Consider the following 24,126-nt stretch of genomic DNA (forward strand, 5'->3'; position numbering starts at 1 on the left):
GGAGTTGGAATGCCTACGATTAGAATTTGGATTTGATGGAATCGAACTTGGGAAATCATTTACAGGGTTTTGAAAGCAGGCGTGAAGAAAGAAAGAATTTAAAGATGATGAGAGAGACCCAATGATAAGGAGAGACCAAGGGGCTTATAAGGGAGTCACGACTAAGCACAGTGATGTTACTTTGAAAGTAACTCTGGCCTTGATGAGCCACAAGTTCTTTGTGAAAAACAAAAAGAAAGTACCGAGTATTTAAGCCTTGGAGGAAAACACACACACGAAATTCTGAACACCAGAGACTGAGGGAAAACTTAAGCATCAACGCACGCTAACCATAGGAGCCCCATTTCTTTAGAAATTTTCTGTAGACTTAGGAGCAACTAGTTAAAAACTGCTAGATAAGAGAAAGGTTGTAGAAATGAAATTGCTTCTTTTATGCCTAAGGATGTAGAATTCATTCACCATGTGGGTCACTGAATTTTATTTTTTGAGTTCTTGAATAAGTAGAGATTTCAACCAAATATTTCAAATTTGTGTTCTATTCACCACATAAGTGCCACAAGTTACCAAAGTTATCATCAATACATCCTATTCCCCTCCAGGAGAAATTTACATCACAACTCTCTTAGCAAAGTTAAAAAACAAACAGAAAAACAAACACTTATCTTCTGTGAAATAAACACTGTCCCCTCTTATGGGCATCATCCAGGCACGGACACCTTCAGGCGCCCCAAGGGCGGTCTCCCGATTATAAAGAAGCCATTATTAGGGTAGCCCTTGGAATAACACAAGCTGTGCCCTAAAATAAAGGAAGACTTCGGAGGTTAAAGAAGTTTCAAGCACTCACCTTCAATCCCTTCTTCACGCCACTGCAGATGCCAAGCTGGGTCAGAAACTCAGCTGACTTGTGAAAGCTGAGGTTTTCAGTTGTGCTAACTCGAAAGATCAGAGCTTGAGTGAGGCCCTTGGTGACTCTGGGCAGTAACTTAATAAAACTACTGGCTGTTTCGACCAAAGTTCCGCAGACTTTGATGGCGACTCGGCTTCAGAAGGGCCCTCCCACCTGCCAGTCCTGCTTCTGCTTCCGTGAGCGCCGCGTCCTCACAGCTCCCCTGCTGCCCAAGTCCAACCGGGGCATAGGTGGCTCCTCACTCCCCGCCCCAGATTCAAAGGTAGCCCAGTTCTCACACAGGGGTGACTGGGTGTTTGATTAAAACGGGAATGTCTGGACCCTTAGAGGGCGCAGCACAGTCACCTGGGATCCCTCACAGTTCTGAGGCGAGCCCCCTGCGCCCTGACTCTGATGACCTGGGTCCTGGGCAGAGTCCTGGCCACGTAGTGCGCACGCTCCCCGTGTGGCGCAGTGACCGCGGGTGGGGGCTGCGATCACCGATGGGAGCAACCCCAAAGATGGCACTAGGCAGTGTGTTTGGCGGTCCCACAGACCTGCCTCTTGCTTCAACAGTGTTTGGAGGGAGCAGACCCAGGTACACACCCTGCTCCAGCCTCCGACCACCCTTCAACCTTTTTTCCAGTCACAACCTTCAGAACCAGCTGCTCGGCGGGCCGCAGCCTCCAGGACCAGCCGACGCCATCTTGCGAGCTTAGCTCCTGGTTACCGCCAACCACGAGCCCCCAGATTCGCCAGAGTTATTCCAGCCACCGGGAGGCCGCCGTCAACCGTGGGCCTCCTACACCCACCTCTCTCTGGGCTTCTATTTCCACCGCGACCATGTGGCTCTGGATGGCGTGGGCCGCTTTTTCTGCGAATTGGCTGAGGAGAAGCCCGAGGGCGCTGGAGGGTCTCTTGAAACCGCAAAACCAGCGCAGCAGCTGTGCCCTCTTCCAGGACGGGCAGAAGCCATCTCAGGATGAGTGGGGGGAAACCCAGGACGCTGTGGAAGCTGCCATTGTCACGGAGAAGAGCCTGAACCAGACCCTTTCGGGTCTGCGTGCCCTGGGCTCTGCCCACGCAGACCCCCCACCTCTGACTTCCGGGAGGGCCACTTCCGGGATGAGCAGGTGAAGCTCATCAAGAAGATGGGCGACCACCTGACCGACCTCCGCAGGCTGTCTGGTCCCCAGGCTGGGCTGGGTGAGTATCTCTTCAGAAGGCTCACCCTCAAGCACGACTGGGAGCCTCTGAAACCCAGCAGCCTTTGGGGAGCCCCTCTGGTGCCAGGGCTTCCGCCTGAAGCCTCTCTCTGCAGCCACCAGGCAGCTGCTTAACCATGCTGGAGCCCTCTCCCAACCCTTGGGCCAAATGGAAACAATAAAGCTTTTTGCAGAAAAAAAAAAAAAAAAAAAAAGATGTCACTAGATGTTGTGGGGGGGTGGGAGTGGAGGAGGAGGAGGGGTGTGTTTGGTCCCCAGATAACCTCTAATTAGGAGGAACTTTGGGAGGATTCTTTTGATGAAGATAACCTGCCGCTTTTGCAGGAATTTAAAAGTGGGAGAAGGAATCCAGCTTACAGTCAAACTGTGTTGGTCTTCCCCACCCCTTTGTTCTAGTGAATGAGGCCTTTGGGGATGGCGAGAGGGGACTCTGGATTTTAGGAGCCAACAAAGACAATTTTGGCTCAAACATGGATCACTCTGTCTCCCCACCCCCTCCCCTGGAAAAATGTGCTGAAGCTCAAATAGTGGTGTCTTGACCTTTCCTTAAGGGAGTTTTTTTCCCCCAAGGGAGTTTTTACGTATTTTCAATCTTTTTTTTTTTTTTTTTCTAATTTAAATTGCTACAATCCAGCCCTCACAAAAAAGTGCCAGATGCTGGAGATTCAGAAGTGGCTTCTCAGGATGAGAACCTAATTATCACAGTGAACTTTCCCACTACGATCCTCCCGGAACCTTCCTGACACCCTCTCCCACAACATCCTTTAACCCTGTATCTACACAGCACCTGCCCCTCCAATCTGATAAACGTTCTCCCAATGTTTTGTATTCAGATTATCCATGTCTCCTAGTCCACCCTCTCACCCAGGGGGAGAGAGAGCTTTTGTGTTTTGGGAAAGGAAAGAAAAAGTGTATGTGTCCTGAAGATGATGGTCAAAAAGAGATTTTCCTCTGAGGTATCTTATCTCAGTGGTTCTCACAGGGGGATTCCTTGAATGGTGCCATCTGCATGAACTGGAAACTTGTTAAAAATGCAAATTCTTGGACCTCACTCTAGATTTACAGAATCAGAAATTCCAGAGTGGAGCCAGCAATCAGAGATTTAACAAACTCTCCAGGTGATTCTGGTGCAAACTAAGGTTTGAGAACCATTGGTGTCTCATGTATTCTCTGGTCTTATTCTTTCCAACCTAGAGAGACAAAGAGAGAAGGGGAGGTCTTCTCTAGAACCGTGATCTTCTTGAGAACTATCTTGAAGAGTCTCTGACTCTAAAAATGGTAGCAGTTTAAGGAGGTGAAAGACTTATACACAGAGAACTACAGAACGCTGATTAAGGAGATTAAAGATGATTCAAAGAAATGGAAAGATATCCCATGCTCTTTGATTGGAAGAATCAATAATGTTAAAACAGCCATACTACTCAAAGCAATCTATAAATTAATGCCATCCCTATAAAACTACCAGGATATTTTTCACAGAATTAGAACAAATAATACTAAAATTTATATGGAATCATAAAGGACCCAGAATTGCAAAGCAATACTAAAGAAAAAGAACAAAGCTAGAGGACTAACCGTCCCAGACTTCAGACAATAGTTACAGTAATCAAAATAGCACGGCATTGGTACAAAAACATATGTATCAATGGAACAGAATATAGAACCCAGAAATAAACCCCACACATCTATGGTCAATTACAGTTCGACAAAGGAGGCAAGAATATACAATGAAGAAAAGACAGTCTCTTCAAGCAGTGTTGGGAAATTTTGACGGCTGCATGTAAATCAATGAAGTTAGAACACTCCCTCACACTATACACAAAAATAAACTCAAAATGCCTTAAAGACTTAAACATAAAACAAGACACTATAAACCTCCTAGAAGAAAACAGGCAAAACATAAATTTTCTCTGACATAAATTTTAGCAATGTTCTCCTAGGGCAGCCTACCCAGGCAATAGAAATAAAAGCAAAAATAAACAAATGGGACCTAATTAAACTTATAAGCTTTTGCACAGCAAAGGGAACTATAAACAAAACAAAAAGACAAACTACGTAATGGGAAAAAATATTTGCAAATACGACTGACAAGGGCTTAATCTCCAGATTTAGCTCTTACAGCTTAATAACAAAAAAACAAACAACCTGTCGGTGTCGCGATACCATGTACACATACACACTGTACACGGAGAGAGCTGATGGCTACTCTGAAGCTTTATTAAGTTGCACAGTCTTATGTAGCAAAGAAGAATGACAAGGGAAATGGTTAGCAGGCAGTGTCCGGCTCAAGGTCAGAAGACCCTTTATATTTTGGTAAATCATGTTCATGTTGGCACCAGCGAGCCTTACAACTTATCAGGGCGGAATGTATGAGAAACGGCTGCTTCACAACATTCTTCTTGGACTCAGGCGGCTGTGCCTGTCTTAGGTTGCCCCCCCTGGGGATCTTACCCGTCCTTGGCTAACCAGCCTTCTCACCTCTGAGTCTGCAGCTTTTTATAACTTGCTTACTATTCTGTCCCAAGGCTCGTTCCTTTGTTCCCACAGTCGGGGGCCTACACAACCAGATCCAAAAGTGAGCAGAAGACTGAACAAGCAATTCTCTGAAGACATACAAATGGTCAATAGGCACATGAAAGAAAGCTGAATATCGCTAATTATCAGAGAAATGCAAATCAAAACTACAATGAGATATCACCTCACACCAGTCAGAATGGCCATCATTAAAAAGTCCACAAACGACAAATGCTGGAGAGGGCGTGGAGAAAAGGAAACCCTCTCACACTGACTGTGGGAATGTAGTTTGGTGCAGCAGTTATGGAAAACAGTATGGAGATTCCTTTAAAAATCATAAATAAAACTTACCATATGATCCAGCAATCCCACTCCTGGGCATATATCCGGAGCAAACTCTAATTTGAAAAGATACCTGCACCCCAGTGTTCATAGCAGCACTATTTACAATAGCCATGACATAGAAACAACCTAAATGTCCATGGACAGATGACTGGATAATGAAGTTGTGGTACCTATATATAATGGAATACTACTCAGCCATAAAAAGAATAAAATAATGCCATTTACTGCAACATGGATGGACCTGGAGATTGTCATTCTAAGTGAAATAAGCCAGAAAGAGAAAGAAAAATACCATATGATATCACTTACATGGGGAACCTAAAAAGAAGAGACACAAATGAACTTATTTACAAAACAGAAACAGACTCATAGACACAGAAAACAAATTTACGATTACCAGAGGAGGAGGTGGGAAGGAATAAATTGGGAGTTTGAGATTTACAGATACCACTATATATAAAATAAGCAACAAGTTTATACTGTATAGCAGAGGACTATATTCAATATCTTATAGTAACCTATAATGAAAATAATGCAAAAATGAATATATGTATGTATATATATGACTGAAAAATTATGCTATACACCAGAAATTGACACAACATTGTAACTGACTATATTTTAATTAAAAAAACCTTTTTAAATGGTGGCTATTTATATTCCAAGGAAATATAATTATCTTACTCATAAAAGTGAATGGTAGAATTGCTTTTATTTTAAAGTTTTAATTACAATCATATATTGGCAGTACATGTGAACAATTTAGACAAAAAATTGTGATGGAGAAAAACCTGCAACAAAGAGGAAGTTTGCATATATAATGACCCTCTGCCAAGTAAGGTGAATTCTATTTATGCATGTGTTTATTTGTTTAGACATAGTAAATGTCTACAGCAGCAATCTGGACTTCACCTCTTTGGTTGGTTGTATTTTTTAACAGCTGTATTTGCTTTTGGTGTTGAATGTTATATGTTTTATGCTTTGGGCACTAGGTATTTTTAAGTGAAGATTAATTATGTTTACTTTTGTACTTATTCTAGAACTTTATAACTCAAGGTAAACAGAATTTTCATGACTTGTCAAAAAATAGAGAATAATTAACATCATTATGATACATTTTATAATAAAACTAAAAAGCTTCTGCACAGCAAAGGAAACCATCTACAAAATGAAAAGGCAATCTATCAAATGGGGGAAAATATTTGTAACTCATACATCTGATAAGGGTTTAATGTCCAAAATCATACAATTCTATAGCAAAAAAAGACAAAAAACAAAAAAGAGAGAGAGAGAGAAACCAATTTTAAAATGAGTAGAGGATCTGAATAGACATTTTACCAGAGAAGACATACAGATGGCCAACAGGTACATGAAGAGGTGCTCAACATCACTAATCATTAGGGAAATGCAAATAAACAACAATAAGATATTGCCCTACATATTTTAGAACAGCTCTTCTCAAAAAGACAGAAATAACAAGTGTTGGTGAGGATGTAAACTGGTGCAGCCACTACGGAAAACAGCATGGAGGTTTCTCAAAAAATTAAAAATAGAACTACCATATGATGCAGCAGTTCCACTTCTAGGTATTTATCCAAAAGAACAAAAATATTAATTCAAAAAGATATATGCACCCCCATGTTCTCTGCAGCAATGTTTACAATAGCCAAGCTGTGGAAGCAAACTGTCTATCAATGAATGAATGGGTAAAGAAAATTTTATACACACACACGCACACACACACACACACAATGTGTGAAGGAAATTTTGCCATCGGCAACAACACGGATGGCCCTTGAGGGCCTGTGATAAGTAAAATAAGTCAGAGAGAGAAAGACACATACCAGATGATCTCACTCCTATACGTATGATAGACATACCTAAATACATAAGCCAGATAAATGTATTAATGTAATTTTCTTAATTTATTTTTTCTCCATATATTAATATTCCTGGCTTTAAAAAACAGAGTTCAATATTTTTTAAAAGAAACCCTAAATATTCTGATAACAGCCACCTCTAAAGATAAAGGGACAAAAGATGTGCTTTTCATGGACATTTGCCCCATTTTCAGAACTAGAATTTGGACAATCACTATATTTATATCAAACTTCTAATTGGGAAATTTTTCTGAGCTTTTCCTTCAGCAAACCGCATATTTTAAGAGAAAACACCCCATCTAACAACACTGCATGTCCCTTGCATGGACCTCCTCTGCAGTGCTCTGCACAAGGCTCCCTTCACCTGAGCGTTCCTCAGGCTGTAGATGAGAGGGTTCAGCACTGGATTAAAGAGACTGTGAAACAGGGACAGTGCTTTCTCCTGCTCTTCCCGCTGACTGGAGTCTGGGACCATATAAACTACCATGGCTATGCCAAAGAAGAGTCCAACCACACAGAGGAGGGAGGAGCAGGTGGAGAAGGCCTTTACGCGGCCCTCCCTTGACTGGATCTTTAGGATGGCCCAGAGGATGCGTGTGTAGGAGACTAGCGTTAAGCACAGGGGGCCAACCAAGACAAACATACAGGCAGCAAGGATAACCACTTGGTTGATCCACGTGTCAACACAGGCCAATTTGAGGACAGACAGAATTTCACAGAAGAGGTGGTTCACTTCCTGAGGGCCACAGAAAGGCAGCCTTAGAAGGAGAATTGCATGTACCAGAGCCAGAATAAATCCACATGACCAGCAAGTGGCAGCCAGGACCGAGCACACTCTCCAGCTCATGATGACAGTGTAACGGAGGGGGTGGCAGATCGCGACAAACCGATCGTAGGACATCACCACCAAAATCAGGCACTCTGTAGCAGCAAAAGCCAAATACAAAAAAGTCTGCAGTATGCACGGAACAAAGGTGATGGTTCTACTCTGGCTCACTAAGTTTGCCAACATCTTGGGGACATTATTGGAAGCATAGGAGATGTCAATGATGGCCAGGTGTGAGAGGAAGAAGTACCTGGGGGTGTGTAGTCTTAAGTCCAGACAGATGAGCCCCAGGATCACCCCATTCCCCAGCAGGGTGAAGGCAAAGAACAGGGAGAAGATGCAGAAGAGAAGCATTTCCATCTGTGCACTGAGCTGGAATCCTACCAACGTGAATTCTGTGACCCATGACTGGTTGCTTCCCATTCCTTAATGACCGTTTGTCCAGGACTGAAGTGTGATAGAAAGGTCAGAGCTGGAGAACCAATGAAAACTGGTATTATCTCAACATGAGCTCAGAGAAAGGTTGTATCCTTGTCCTACTTGGTGGCTTCCCCTACGCCTCAAAATTGATTACCTTTTTTTTAACTTTTAATATGAAATAAATTTAAACTTACAATAAAGTTTCAAGAATTATGCAAAGAACTCCCATGTACGTTCACCCAGAGTCATCTAAAAATTAAACAAGCAAAAGCCCCTGAAGTCTGAAGACACGTCTGTAAGAAACCACCCAGCGGGAAAAGGTGTCTGAGTTGACAGTCATGACTCTGCAATCATAAATCCACCCTTCTTACGTGGTTGTCCCATGCTTATGGGCGGTTCCATCATGCTGGCTCCCAAAGGTCCACGGATCCTCTTCAAATACCTCGGTGAAAATCTGCTTAACATCAGCTTCCTTTGGTTCATTCTTGTCTCAGCTTGATATTAAATACTGAGAAAGAAGAAAAACATTAAATGGAAATTAAGACTCCACAAAGCTTAAGTGCAACCAGACTTAAAATGTGTGTAGCTGTTTGGTTGCCAGTCTGAAATTCTCTCTTAGTATTATTCTCTTCTTCTAACTGCTACCTGAGCCATCTACCCTTTAATTTGAGGGAGCTGACACAGTTTTCTGTGACATTTGTGGTTCCATGTGAAAGAAACCACCCTAACACGGCTATTCAGACTTCCTTCCTGGACATCTTCACATCTTATATCATAAAGAACAAGAGCTACAGGTTTGTCAGGTGGTATCTAAATCTAGTGTTTTCTTCTTAAGTCCAGTGTCTTGCTTGAGAGGAACTCCTTTTTCTCCTAGGAGATGGTACCTGTAATTATTTCACTTTTTAATATATATTAAAGGGAGGGAAGATTTTTACCAAGTTGAACAATTACAAGTTAACAATATTTTAGCATAATTAATACCATATCACTTTAAAATATTGTGTAACTGTGTAGCACAGGGAACTATATTCAATATCTTGTAATAACCTATAATGAAAAAGAATATAAAAAAGAATATGTATGTATAACCGAATCACTATGCTGGACACCAGAAACTAACACAACACTGTAAATCAACTATACTTTGATAATCAATCAATCAATAACTGTTAAAAGAAAGTATTGCATAAATATAATGCCATTTTATCACACACGTCCTAAAGGCCAATAGAGCAGATAACGTATTCTCTCCCAGGTAATTATAAGTTAAATCTCTTAAAAGGATGGATATAATTTTAGTTCATACTTTTTAAAAAAAATGTTTATGAGTACAGGATGAATTCAGTAATTTTAAAAATGCTGAGAATTATTGTATACCTTGTTGCAGAATATCAGACTTAAGTAAATGTAAGTTCTCAGGTTGGGATGTATTGAGTTGGTGAATGCATAGGGGTCATGCAAAAAGGTTAGGTTGGTTGAAAACTGGGCCTATCATCACCCCCACTGCATAATCGTGAAGGGGTGCTGGGGTGGGGTCATGGCCCGCCTCACTTGAACCATTTTATTGCACTTTACAACAAGTTACCATAAAGAGAAAGGTGGCAGCCTGTTTCCTCTTTCCTGGGCCCCATTACAAGGCTAGTTGTTGGACAGCCTATAAGAGGGACCCTTTCTATTCTTGCGACTAGTGTAGATTCATAGGGCGAGGCTCTTCAGGCACCCATTCAATGTACAGGTTTGGTCAGATATAAAAGTTAAGAGTTACATTCTCACTGTGAAGATACCAATAATCCTCAAGATAAAACCAAAGATAAATAGGGGCCTTATATCAAATATCATTTATTTGAACTGAGATTCCCTTTCACCAAATAACATGTGTTATGGGTGGATAATATGTCTTGTACATCTTTATATCTTATAACAATTAGCATAATTCTAGGTGAAATGGGCACTCAGGAAATGTTTGTTAAATGGATGACTGTCATTTTTAGTTCAAAAAAATGCATATACTAAACATTTTTCTATTTGCCAGTTTCTATTGACCAAAGCATGGTTTCCATTTTGCTAGAAAAGTTCACAGGATTTGATCACTGGAAAATGAAAGAGAGACAAAAATCATAGATTCTTTCACTTCCATAAATATGATTGTATTTGGGAAGGTTCTATAAATGTGCATTGTTTGTGACATTGATTTTTGCTATTATTAAAGAATATTCCTATATTACATATAGTGTGAGATAGCAACTTCTGTACTGCAAAATTCTACTCAGACACAGTTGGATCAAAAAGCAATGTTTAAAACAAAAAATCTCTGAACATAAAGGACAGTAATATTGATGAAGGTAATTCCGTCTATTACTATTCAGTGGGAACATGTATCTATTAACTTTTAAGCCTAGTTATTCTTATGTCTGAATTAATAAATCTTTTAATCCCTTTTCATTACGATTACTACCATTTTGCTGTTAAAAAAACAAACAACATAAAAAATAAAATTGAAGATCGATTAAAACTCTTAAACAGACACAGTGCTGGAATAAAGAAAAAAATCACAAAAATGATGCCAAAAACTTCACCTTCCCAATAGAGTAAATAAAACAGTAACAGCTCTGACAGCAAAAGGTCTGCACAGTCAGCACGAGCAATTCTCTCCACCTGGGCAGTCCTGCAGCTCAAATGTTTCTTGATGTACGGAGTTTATTTACTGCACCTCTTGTCAGGAATGCTGGCACTCACTCTATCCTATTCCGTGATAGGAAAGGTATCTACAATGTGACTTCAAGTCTAATAAGCACCATGATAGGGTTATAACCTGAGAGGGTTCCAAAAAGAAGTAACTGTATGGCAAACTAACCTCTTATGTCAGCAAAGAAAATACGTACTGTAGCTGTTTCTAGAATTTTATTTTCCACCAAGAAAAGTTTCCCTGGACACCAATGTCCCCATTTAGGCTAGCTAACGTATAAAGTCACTTCATTAACTCAGCTATTTCAGAGCCTTATTGAGAGACAGTTCCTGGTGGAGCATTTTATTCCCTAAGCCCCTTCTCACTGAGACAGTTGTGCTAGCTCTGAGCATCACCACTCAGTTATCCTGGGAGATGGTCATAAGAGAGAGGTGGAGGGAGTTCAGGGTCCCCTGCCCACCGCACAGTAGGCCAAGTTCCTAAAGTAGGGGAGGGGGACATCTACCATTCTACTTACAATGCACAATATGAGCATGGAGGTAAGATTGCACAGAGATGTCACTCTTGTCCACATAGTCATGGTGATATCTGCTACTATCCTGTCCTATCTCACCTACATGTACTGAAAACCACCTCCCAGCATAAATTAATTTCTTCTGCACCAGGAGACATTAGCTCTCGATTTTCTCACAAGAATCTTCTTTGACCTAGAAAAAAAACCAAGGGGTAAGAAATGTACCTCTGAAATGGGTGTAGAATCCTGCCCCTTCACAGCTTTCAGAGGATTGAATCCCAGATACAGGAGGAGTTGCTCATTGGATTTGCTCAAGTTTCTTCAAAGAACCCCAGGAGCATGCTTTATTTTAGAGTCAGATAAATAGAAATAATCCTTGAGTCTCTACTGAGAATTCAGATTCCCGAAAGGATCATGAGACATAATACTTTTTTATTTTCTCTCTAAGGGGTGGAGGGAAAACCCTGAGTTTTCTCTCTGGAGGAGAGCTAAGATCATGTCTGATTCTCCTCGGAGGAAAAATTCTAGGGAACAGGCAAAGCAGATACTGGCATCATCCTGTTTCTGCACATATTTTCAAGTATCTCAAGAGTTATAAACCTGAGACAGATGCAACAAATTACAATAGCCAGACTCTTCAATGATTCATTTTATGAATTCATGCTCCTCTATAAGCCCCATGAAGGTATACGATAAGCTGAAATGTTTAGATAGGTTGAGAGGTGGGTTCCAGTAGGGCCTGAGAAGGCAACCCTGAGAGAGAACAGATCCCCCAAGCCAAGATGGGGTTCAGCGATTCAAACGAGGAAGGAGTCTAATATCCACTGGCAACCATTACTGAGCCCTTCTTATGTTTCAGAAAATATGCCAAATGCTTTATATTGACCACACAGTTTAATTCCATCACTGTCTTCATTTTACAGATGTGGAGACTGAAATTAAAGTACAAATTCAAAAATATATACAATATATAAATTATTTATATATATTTTATATGTTAACATAATCATGTATGTTAATATATAATTATATATAAAAATATGTATGTTATATATAATTATATAAATATAAATTTTAAAAAGATAAAGATATCAATTACTTAAGTGTGATCCAGGGACCCCTGGGAATCTCCGAGAACCTTTCAAAGGGCCCATGGGCTCAAACTACTTTCACAATAATATTGAGACACCTTTTGCCTTTCTCATTCTCACTCTCTCAGTGGAGTTTCCCAGAACCATCATGACATGTATTGCAACACATAGAATGCAGAAGATGATATAAAATCTAGCTGTCTTCTAAGCCAAACATTTAAAAATGTTTCAAACAGGTGAAACTTAACTATTCTTTTCATTTTTTTTTGTTTTGTAAAAGAGTAAGTTTTCATAAAAATACATCATTTCTGTTAACGTATAACGGAAATATTTCTAAATGAATTAAAAGTAAATATTTAATAAAATCTCAGCTTTAATTCCTAATATGACACACATCAGCAAATATAACCACATAAATGAAATATGTTCGGGAGAGTTCAAAGAGGTCCTGATACCAAAGAGTTACAGTACCATTGGACTGCATGATAAATCATCAGTCCAGCAAGAGCCAGAGCTGGTAACGAATGATTTTTATCTCATACCAAAAGTATTTTAGTTTTCTAGTTGCTGCAACAAATTAACACAAATTTAAGGGCTTAAAATAACACATCTATTATCTCACAGTTTCCATGGGTCAGCAGTCCTGGTTTGGGTCAGCTGATTCTCTGCACACACCTCACAGGCTGAAATCAAGGGTTCTTTGTATTTCAAGGGAGAAGAGAGACCAGAGAGACTTGAAATAATTGAAAATAATATAACTTGGGTTCTAAATATCAGAGTAATCCTCACCTTTATAATTCTCCTATGCTTTTCAATCTACATGATTTCCTTCTTTACATGGTAAACGTTTATCTATTGTAAGAACTCCAACTAGATCGTATACACCCCTTTATTCAATGTTTCCTGCAGAAATGCCAATAAAGGCAGTGGCTGAAATCTTCCCCCTGTCCTGTCTTCTGCCTGACCACTCTGGTGTCATCCTCACATGGCCCACCATGCAGGGCCACGCCTCCTGTCTCTAGGGCTTGACTGTATAATAAACTTAGTTTTTTCTTAAGCCTTTTGTGACCGCACTTGATTGACCATCACATTTTTAAAAATATAGAGCACACGGCCTGTGATTTGCATTTCTTGTTTCTTAATAGTGACTTGGATGAGCAGAATGATTAAGTTTGTAAAGGTCCAATATTTACCAATTTTTCAAATATTATGTCTTGTGCTTTTTGGATCATCTTTAAGAATCTTTGCCTACCCAAGGTCATGAAGATATTCATCTATCTTACTTTCTAAGGTCTATGGAGTTTCTCATCATATGTTTAGGTTTATAATATTCTATTATATTGTGGCATTATTACAGCACAAAGCAAAAAAGTCACCTACCATAATTCAGAGAAAGCAAAGCCCTTCCTCTCACATGTTGCCCTTTGATATCCCTCACATTGGCCTCTCCTTCCACAGCGCTCTCCTCAGGGCACCCTTGACCTCTGCACTCCTCAGGCTGTAGATCAGTGGGTTCAGCATAGGGTTGAAAAGACTGTAAAACAGGGAAAGGACCTTCTGCTGCTCCTCGGGGTGTTGAGATTTGGGGGCCATGTACATGACGATGGCACTACCAAAGAAGAGCCCGACCACGCAGAGGTGGGAGGAGCAGGTGGAGAAGGCCTTTCTGCGGCCCTCAGCTGCCTGGATCCTCAGGATGGAGAACAGGATGCGTGTGTAGGAGACCAGCACCAAGCAGAGGGGCCCCAGTAAGATAAAAACACAAGCTGAAAAGATGACAGTTTGGTTCAGCCTGGTGTCAGCACAGGCCAGCTTGAGGACAGACAGGATTTCACAGAAGAAGTGGTTGATTTCACGAGGCCCACAGAAGGGCAGTCTCAGGATGAGAACCACATGGACCAGAGCCAGGAGGAAGCTAAACACCCAGGAAGTGGCAGCCAGGACCGAGCACACTCTCCAGCTCATGATGACAGTGTAACGGAGGGGGTGGCAGATCGCCACGTACCGATCGTAGGACATCACCACCAAAATCACGCACTCTGTGTGAGCAAAGGCTAGATATAAAAATGTCTGCATAATGCAAGGAACAAAGGAGATGGTTCTCTTCTGACTCACTAGATTTGCCAGCATCTTGGGGACATTGTTGGAAGCATAGGACATGTCAATTATGGCCAAGTGTGACAGGAAAAAGTACATGGGGGTGTGCAGTCTAGAGTCTAAGCAGATAAGCCCCAGGATGACTCCATTCCCCAGAAGGGTGAGGGTGTAGAAGAGAGAGAAAAGTCCAAAGAGCAAAGACTCCAGGGCTGGATCAACCTGGAATCCCAGCAGGGTCACTTCTGTGATCCACGTCTGGTTGCCGTCCATGCTCCTGGGCAGACAGGCAAGTCCACGTCCACGACTGGAAGGTCAGAGATGTAGGGCAATGAAGACACAAAATATTTACTGAATGTTACAAATTGACATTTACAAATGTATTACTTTGGACGGATTTTCTATAGTTTATTTTTAGTTGTATTGTTTAAACTAAATAGGTTTGCTCATACAAATTATCAAAAATTTCCCTTTGTATCAAATGGACATTAGAATCTTAGAACTTATTATAGATAAAATATATTTTAAGATAACATTATAGGATTTATTACTATATAGCCTACCTAATAGCATACACACATGTGCATACTTAAGTTGTTTGGAAGAAATCAAGTTTCTTGGTTTCCCTTCAAGAGTATTAGACCTTGGGACATTGTGCTTGGATACCAGAAATCGACACATTGTAACTGACTACACTTCAGTAAAAAAAGAGTATTAGTCTTGATTTTTAATGTAGTTAGAAGAGGGATGACCTTGACAAACCACATGCAGTAGGAGGTAGTGTCATTTTCTAGGCTTGCTTGACTTCTTGGTCCAAGATATGAAGTGATGAGGATCCTCTGTTCTTTATATGTTGCTTATGTACCCACTCAATTTCTCACATGCTTTTCTACCCATTTATTGGAGTTTTGAAATTCTCTTCGAAATAACTTCTCAATTTTGCAGTGGATTTATAACTTTGTAAGCCCCTTATTTTCAGAAGCTGACTAACACTCCCTTGTAATGTATTCTGGTGCCTCATTTGCATCTCCGATGTTGTAGTTTTATCCTGAGAGTTTTATTTGCTTCTTCATCAGCACTGGATACTGAAGTTTAGGCATAAATGAAAGAATTCTTGGCTATATGCGTGGAACACATGGGTATACTTGTCTTAAATGCAGTTAAATATCATAATATTTCTGCAGCCTTTTCAAGATTGCAATTCAAACGGGGAAAATGAATTTACATTAAGAGTGGATATATTTAAAGATGACAACCATACTCTAATTTTTTTTTTTTTGGTTTGAGGGTTTTCTGTCTTTTTAATTTTATATAGAGACAAATCTCACAGCTAATCATATGTTCTGCTGTGACAGCATCTTTTGTCATCATGACATCTTCCCAGCTATGACATCTCCCAATGCCATCAAATTCCCTGAAGTCCTTCCTTATCGCCTGTTTCCAGCTGACCACCTACTGCTGTCCTGATGGCTTGTGAGGAGGTTACAGGGAGTGAGATCAACTAGAGCATCAGTTGGTTAGTTCTCCCTTGGGAGGTCCTCCTAGGAGGTGCCTGAGACTATCCAGAGGGGGACTGGTCATGAAAGGGATGGATGGAAACATCACATCACTTGGAGAAACCACATAACCAGGTGCTGTCTCTAACTTTCCTCATATTTTTTTTTCCCAGAAACAACCTGAACTATCATGTTTTAATTAGGTTAAAGTTTCAAATTCAAAAGAATATTTAAGAAACAATTTTGGTGTTTTCTTTCAGAAAACTTTAGATCCCTAATTCATATTTTAAAATTGGGATTTTATTATAGTGTCTTAAACCTACCACTTTCATTTAATATATGATAATGATTTTTATATATTAAATCAATACTTTACAGATCTTATTTTAAATTAGCAAAATATTCTATTATATCTCAATTTATTTAATTTCCTATTGTTGGAAATTCTTATTTCCTTTATGTTTAGTAGCACTGACAATAATAACCTTTTAAACTGAAGTGCTATCTATACGCATGGTTATTGTTTTAGGACATGTTCTAAAAGTGATACGGCCGATACTAAAGATAGATACCTGTCAAAACTTTTGATACCTGTTACCAACCTCAGTGTAGAATATTGGTACCAATTTCTCCCTCTGACAGGGTATAAGAATTACGCCTCTGTACCACAATATCACCAATACTGCGTAGTACCAATTTTAGCTTTTGCTAAATCAATATGTGAATAATTTTATACCATTTGAATTTATGTATCAACAATTCCTTAACACATATTCCTTGAGTGCAACACCTGTTCCAGCCTCCGATCTAAGCTCTGGAGGAAGAGCAGTGGATGAGGTGGAATATTCCACCAGGAGACAATGAAGAGCAGGGTGATATATCCTCCTCTAACCTCACATGTCCATTTAGTGGAGAAACCTCTCTAACCTGGATGGAATCACCTTGTGTTACCTGCCCCTCTCTTTCCTCTGACTTATATGACTTGTGAGACAGGAACAAGGAGCTGAGGATGCCAGATGCCCCTTCTCTGCTCTCCTTTTTTGTCATATACATTTCTACCCTTCAGGTTAAATCCTACAGGAGTATGTTCTGTCCCATTTGGGGGTGGGGTCGGCTAATGGTTGGGATTTGTTTTAAATTTTGTTAACGAGAGAAACCATATTTTCTCAATAAGCCTCACTAATAAAATATACTTTTAACTTCTACCTGATTTCTGCGTCTATTTCTCAATATATTTTTTCAGACTTGGAGCAAGATGAAGTTATGCTTAATTATACCTGTAAAATACCAGGTGTAAAAATAAATAATAATATACTTGTTCACATCAAAAAGTAGTGTGGAGGAAACAAACAGAAAAATAAATGAGGGAAACTGACCTGGTTTGAAGGGGCTCCTTTAGATGGGACTGTCAGGAAAAGTCTCCCTAAATAGGAGACACAAGGGTGAAATCTGAATGATGAAGGGTAGTCCACCCTAACAGCAGCCAAACCAGGCTGCTCCGTGCACAGGAGAACAGAAGAGACGGAGTCCTGGGCAGGAAGGACTTGGTGAGTCTTGGGAACAGAAAAAAATCCAATGTATCCAAACCATAATGACCAAGAGGTTGTAAATATTCATTGTGATCCTGCTATACTTTTGAAAGTTTGGAATTGATATACAGCTTATGAATTGGAGATGGATAAAATATCCGGCTAGTTTTTAGAACATGGAATATTATGCATCACCATTTAAAAGGATAATATGGATCTTTATATGGTGAAATGAAAAATGTTATATGTAAGTCAAAGAGTGTGTATATAATATGTTTCAATTTATATTTTACAATATAAACACATCTATACTTGTGTCTGGGGGCCTATTTACAAATATGTGAGAAAATCCTGTAAGTTAAGCATCAAAGTGCTTATACTGATTAACTCCGAGAGCAGGATTACGCAGGGTCTTCCTTTTGTGTACATCGTTAGCTTATTGTTTGTTTGCTTTTTAATAAACACTATGCCTTGTGCAGGGGGAAAATAAGACATTTCCATTTTGGAAAAATCCAGTATGTAAAATAGAACTAAAGTTGCATATTATTCTTGCTCAATCCTGAGTAATACCAAGTTTAACAGAAATCTCAAGTTTAAGTAGATTTTCTTAGAGTTTCAAATGGGAGAAATAAGTGATTGCACTATGACAATAGTTAACTTTTGACAGGAAAGGGGAAATTAAAAACCTCAATCTCGTTTTTCTTTAGAAATTTTTTCTGTCCAAATAGAGAAAAAGATCAAGATTTTCTGTTGCCTAATGAGAAAAAAAGATCTTAAATCAGGTTGAAAATCAGTGCAACATTCACCAAAATGTGAGGAGGAGGACAAGCAAAGCCAAGCTCTGATGCTGCACAGGTCAACGTGACCTTTGTCATGCAGACAAGTACCTCTCAGTGCCCTTCACTTTTCTTACCTATAAAGTAGCTTCTGGGGATTTCAGGTTAAAAAACCAAAACACTGAAAATAATAAAACAAGTACCTATAAATTCAGAGTCAGAAGTGACAAGGAATTTGACTGTCATCTAGTCCAGAAATCTTTGCATCAATTACTTAGAATAAGTCACTTAGAATCAGCCTGTTTGATAGAGGGATCACGTATCCAAGGTCAGCTCACGAAAACTTCCTCTTTCCCCAGATACCCCAGCCAGCATTTGCCTCTGTGAATTCCCTTTATTTATATTCCTGGGGTTACCAGTGTGCTCACGGGTAGACACACCTGATCAGAGTGCCATGAGACTGCACATTTCAGAGGCGTTTGCCCTCCTGCACGTGCACATCTGTGTCTATGCCTACGTGGACTTGGTGTTCCTCTTACAAGCAGGTGGCCTCTTACACTAAGTTCCAAGGTCTTGAGTGAACACTTGACTGGAGCTCCCAAAATGTCAGCAAATTGTACTCAGTAAAATATCTTACCAAGTCACTGAAATGTTACTGAATTGATTTTATTTGAGCTGACAGGTATACTTTTAGTCATTCTTATTAATTGATTTATGTATAAATTCATGTAAACAGAACAAAATTAATGGATACATACTGCTGACTGGATTGATCCAAAGAGCAGATACAAAATGGGAAATTGTCCACTTTTCTGGACAATACAAATCCAATGACAGAATGGAATATGGCACTTTGGGGATACACCAAGTATTATGTTAATTAGTCCCTCTGAAGCAAGCTGAAAGGTTGGCTTAGAGAGTTCTTAATCCCTGGGATGTCAAGGGGATGGATATTTTGTGAATTTTTAAGTCTCATTTTGAATAAGCACATTCTGTCATTAAGGAAGCAAAGAATAAAATAACAGAAAATTAGAAAATTAATTCAGGAAAAGTCTCCTTAGCATTTCTTTAGAGCTATAAAGACAGAGGAAGTGGAAAGACTAAATTTCTTTTCAAGGAGAGTGTTTGAAGGAGTCATAGGAGACCTCCAGGAGGGGAAGTGTGGGTGAGAGCTGGAAGGGGAAAGACAAGCAGACTGAGTTGGGACCTGGACCAAGGAGGCCTGCGTGAGCCTGCGATGGATCCTGGGACAGCAGCCAAGGAAGAGCCCAGGGTGCTCAGCGGTGATGTGAGCACCTGTGTTCCTACTGCACCCGGTGCAGGGATCTAGGATAGCAAGCATGTGGATGCTTCAGCTGTACCACATGCACAACATTAGCCTTCCTTTACCAAATGCCTAGAATCATTTGACTAATCAAAGTTCAAAATGGTTTCTTTTGAAAGAAACCATTAGCCAAGAAAAACCTATTTCCAAATGGCAGCAATAAATAAGGAAGCAAATACAGTGCCAAGTGGGTTGACTCCTTTCATCAGGTGTGAACTCCAGACAAACCATAGGTAACCCCGGATGTCACCTGCACTTTTGACAGGTTGGTAGGAAGGTCATGAGGAGACAGCTCTACAGTGGTGGCTATCAATGCACAATCATATGGATCAGCTCATTTTTGACAATGAAGATAGCAGAAAAATACAGCATGAGGTGAAAGCATGTTTCTCCTTTTAAATATTGGCATGGCTTTATATTTGAATTTCGCAGTTCAAGAAGATAGATTCTTTTTTTTCACCTGAGAAAAAGCCTGTGACAGATACAATGAAGAGACAAACACCTGTAATGAAGAGGTCTTTAAGTGTCCACCCTGCTACACCTTAAAGAAAGGTCGTCAGTGCACAGAGTGAGAGGAAACGTTTCATGGACATACTGCTCCGCTTTCCCACAGCAGGAAAATGAGCAGGGACTGAAAAGAACAAGATCCTTGAAGAAGGATTAAAACTGCAGGGTCAACAGTGCTGGTCAGGGCATCACTCCCATCTCAACTGGGCAGGTGAACCATGTGAACTTGAGTCACTGAGTCTCACCCTCATTCTTTTCATCTGGAAAATGGTTACAATCGAGTCTAAAAGGCTAAAGTGAAGAATAAATATCACTAAACTGGAACACAGTCGGAGTTAAATAAATGTTAGTTCTTACTAATTGTACTAAAGGGACCACAATTCCAGGAAGAACATAAATCACTGGGATTAGAGATTGAACAAAATCATGGTATTGTAAACTCTTTCACATTTATCTTGTCTCTTTTTGGTTATTTTTGAGCTTAAATAGAAAAGACATCACTTTACTCTCATTTCTATTAATGTTTTTATATACTGATTCTTAAAATTAACTTTAAAAATGAATGTTAAGAAATAGAAGAGTCCTTTAAAGTGACCTCAATCCTCTTGGATTGAAGAAGAAAATATAGGTTTTAATATTTAAATGGCCATTCTGTTATGCCAAACATATCAACATGAAAGAAAGTAAGTCTTACGAGAAGAAAGGAGCCATGTTGAGGATATTTCGCACTGACCTAAATTAAAACTTTCTACTGTCACTCAGAGAGAGAACCCTGGGGCTGTCAAAGTCAAAACGCTGGGGGAGTACAGATTTGTCCAGTTTTCACACTTACTCAGAAATTGTTCTCCACCTCCATTAGTTACTTCAATACTCAGCTTGATCCTCATATATAGCATTGTGTGAAAAATTAAGAAACATGGAATCTGATCCCGACTTCCTGGGTTCAAACCCTGGCTTTGGTGCAGGCTGGTTTCGTGACTTCTCTGTGTCTCTCCATTCCTCAGTTGTCTCCCCCACCCCAGCTACAAACTGCAGTGGATAATAAGCCTTACCTCATGGGACATTTGAAAAGTCAAATGAGTTAACTTACATAAGCAACTTACTAAGTGTTTTAAGATGTATTATTAGAGATTGGAAAGCCATCATTGGAGAATAAATTCTGGATCCAGTATCATAAGGAAGCATGTTACAGAATCATAATATTCCTCTGCTCAAATAAAAAACAAAAGGAGAGTTTGTATGCCAACAGATGCTGGGGAAGCAAACCTCTTACCTCTGTCTTCACCATTTTTTATCTGTAGATGAGGCACCTGGGCCATGTGGTCCCTGAAGTTCTTTGTAGCCCTTTAGCCAGACCCTGTCCTATGTGGGTGGATAGCTGACTCCTCTTCTCTGATACAGTCATGACAAAGCCAAGAGCTGACACAGGAGGATGATGAAGGGGACACGGACGAGGATCCTGGAGGATCAGAGGCATGAAGGTCACGATAGGTAGAGGTTCCTAGAAATACCCTCAGGATCATAGTCTGAAGATAAGCTTAGGACATAGGGGAGGCTTTAAGTCCCTAGTACCTGGGGCCAGTGGTTTCATTCACTCCGCCTTTCCTGTTTCCACCTGCAAACCCTTCTAGGGACTAATGAACCCTCTTACTCACAGTGGTAGAACCAGTGTTCTTCTCAACATGGCCTGGGTCTGAGGAGAAGCCTCACGCAGATGGAGGACTGGGGCTGATGCTTCTCCACGGGGGCCTCATCAGAGATGAAGCCCAGACACACAGCTCTCAGTACAGAACTTGTGATGGACTTGCTTCGGCAAGTGAGGGCTTCTTCTGCATCACTTGAACCCAACCTCCTCCCTGCAGACACAAATAGTGACTCAGAGGACAGAAACATGTGTTATCACCTCTGCTCACATCCTCCCCAGAGAGATTTAAAGTGTTTGCTGCTTTCCTATCTGTAGGTGAACCAATGGGTGCATCTCACATGCTTATTCCTTTAGGTCTTTCAGTATCCCATGGGAATAGTGCGTACATTTTGGGGGGATCTGTGTGTGTGTGTTTGCGTTTGCTTGAGATTGGGTAAGGCCAGGATGTCTTTAAACTATATAAGCCCTTGAAACAGAAAATAGAAAATTCAAGACTGTGTCATATATTAACTTCTCTCAATACTTATTTTTATCAGTCTTAACTTGGCTCTATTCTCTAAATTCTCCTGTTTGTAGAGGAGAGGCCATATTTCTTGATCTGTCATGGGAGGGGCCCCATGGACCCCGTTAAGACATCATCTCAGGAAAACAGGTATCTCCCAGTGGAGAAAATGTTGTTGCCAAATAATCACCACCCATTTTTCACTTTCAGATACTTTTGATTTGGCAGTTTAGATACACCTCACCTTGTTTTAGTTTGCTCTCCTTTTCAAACATCATTAGATGTAAGAGCTATATTTTTCTTCATTGTGGGTTAAGCCCTACAGTTGAAATGAACATCTTTCTCTTGATCTGTCTTCCTGTCTCTATCTTGTGCACTAAGTGATAATGTTTGATGATTGGAAAGTCCTTTTAGTTCTAACTTTTTAAGAGTCCATCTCAATCTAGTGCTCTAGAGAGTCTTAGTTCTTAAACTGTGTTGGAAGGAGCTCATCTAGATAAAAGGATATATTTAATGTATTGGAGAGCAGAATAAGCATTTTAAGATGAGGTAAATCATGGTTAGTTATTTTCTCTTTGTAATCTGTGTGTCCAATAGAGCCTCACTCCACTTACCTTCCTACTCTACAACACACATTCTCTATTTCATTCAAGTCCTGCTCCCCAATACTCCCACTCTTGAAATTCTTATTCCTTATTTCAAGGAATTACCCATTTGACTCCAAACATAATGCCAATCCTTCAAAGCACTCATGGTGACCATTCAACTATCTAAAACCAAGTTGGACTCCCTTCTGTGGTAGACTAAAAGCATTCAGAGCATCCTTCAAGGCTGTGCTTAATTTTTTTTTTTACTTTTTAATATTTTTATTGTTCATATTTCTTGTATTTTACAAACAAAACTTGATTATTATAGAAAAATAAGTTTTACTCACCAATAATCAGATAGAACAAAGGATAACAATTTGGTAAAAGTTCATTCATAATTACCACTTTTATTTCTTTTGATGATGATAATATGGTGACAATTAACACAGCTTTGTAGATACAAAGGGGTGTCACGATCCCTCTCCATTTTTTTTTTTTTTTTGCTTTTAATCTTTGAATTGGCTAGAACAAAACCATTTACTCTGGAAAGTCTTAGACTTCTTGAGTCTACTTAACATTTATATTGATCAACATTTTATATTTAGTAAGAATATTACAAAGCACATTTGGCTCCATCATTAATGATGGACAATTATTAAATGAAATTCAATTTAGAGATAAGAGAGTTTGCAGATCACAAATACCTACAGCTGCACCTAAATATCATTTTAATATTTTGCCATCTCTGAGACAGAAATTCTTCCTACACAGAATTGAGTCTTTTCTTATTTTTTTTAAAGTTCCCTTAGCACATAGAATTTCAATGTCATTTCTGAAAAAGATAAATGTTATAAACAATGATAAGAAATTAGAAATGTTGATGACTCTTTTTACTGTAACTTCTGTCACAGTACACCTTTTTAACTATAGGAAGCTATTGTAGGATGTGTTCCACCAAAACAAGGGAGTAAACCAAGAAAGAGAAAGATATGAGATTAACATGCTAAGGAGCGCAAGGCAGGGTAAAGGCAGATGGGATAGCTAGAAAGCAACCAGTCCAGAAAGAAGAGAAGAATATATCACTGACGTGGCTGAGGAGGTTTGAAAGGTGGAGAAAGCCTTATCCACAGGCACAAAGAATCCAAGCAGAGGGGAAAAGTAGGCAATCAGTTAACACCACCTTTATTACTTGCAGCTGTAAGCCTTTAAAAGGGATCCCATTGGTCAACAGACAAAATCTGCAGTCCTCTGACTCACATCCTAGGGCTAAACAGGAGA

General features: G+C 39.9%; 2 protein-coding genes and 1 pseudogene across 2 annotated transcripts; 1 reads left to right on the plus strand and 2 right to left on the minus strand.

Annotated features, from left to right (window-relative positions):
- Positions 1-1,028: 1,028 nt before the first annotated feature.
- Positions 1,029-2,226, plus strand: LOC105095093 (ferritin light chain-like; annotated as a pseudogene).
- A 4,905-nt stretch (positions 2,227-7,131) lies between these two features.
- Positions 7,132-8,100, minus strand: LOC105095104 (olfactory receptor 2A2). Its single transcript, XM_064487794.1, has 2 exons — positions 7,849-8,100; positions 7,132-7,803 (listed from the first exon to the last, which is right to left on the minus strand). Exons 1-2 carry the CDS (start codon positions 8,098-8,100, stop codon positions 7,132-7,134), a joined length of 924 nt encoding a protein of 307 aa, XP_064343864.1.
- A 5,721-nt stretch (positions 8,101-13,821) lies between these two features.
- On the minus strand, positions 13,822-14,755 carry LOC105094861 (olfactory receptor 2A14-like). The gene has a single exon (XM_010986953.3). It carries the CDS (start codon positions 14,753-14,755, stop codon positions 13,823-13,825), a length of 933 nt encoding a protein of 310 aa, XP_010985255.3. The 3' UTR covers position 13,822.
- Between the last annotated feature and the right edge of the window lie 9,371 nt (positions 14,756-24,126).

The sequence above is a fragment of the Camelus dromedarius genome, chromosome 7 (genome assembly GCF_036321535.1).
Source record: "Camelus dromedarius isolate mCamDro1 chromosome 7, mCamDro1.pat, whole genome shotgun sequence".
Lineage (NCBI taxonomy): Eukaryota > Metazoa > Chordata > Mammalia > Artiodactyla > Camelidae > Camelus > Camelus dromedarius.

What these genes read in the sequence shown, in the direction of transcription:
- LOC105095104 (XM_064487794.1), bottom strand. Translation starts at nt 8,100, where the DNA reads ATGGGAAGCAACCAGTCATGGGTCACAGAATTCACGTTGGTAGGATTC. An exon ending in CCAAGATGTTGGCAAACTTA is followed by an intron (nt 7,804 to 7,848) that starts GTGAGCCAGAGT and finishes TGCATACTGCAG; the next exon opens with ACTTTTTTGTATTTGGCTTT.
- LOC105094861 (XM_010986953.3), bottom strand. Translation starts at nt 14,755, where the DNA reads ATGGACGGCAACCAGACGTGGATCACAGAAGTGACCCTGCTGGGATTC.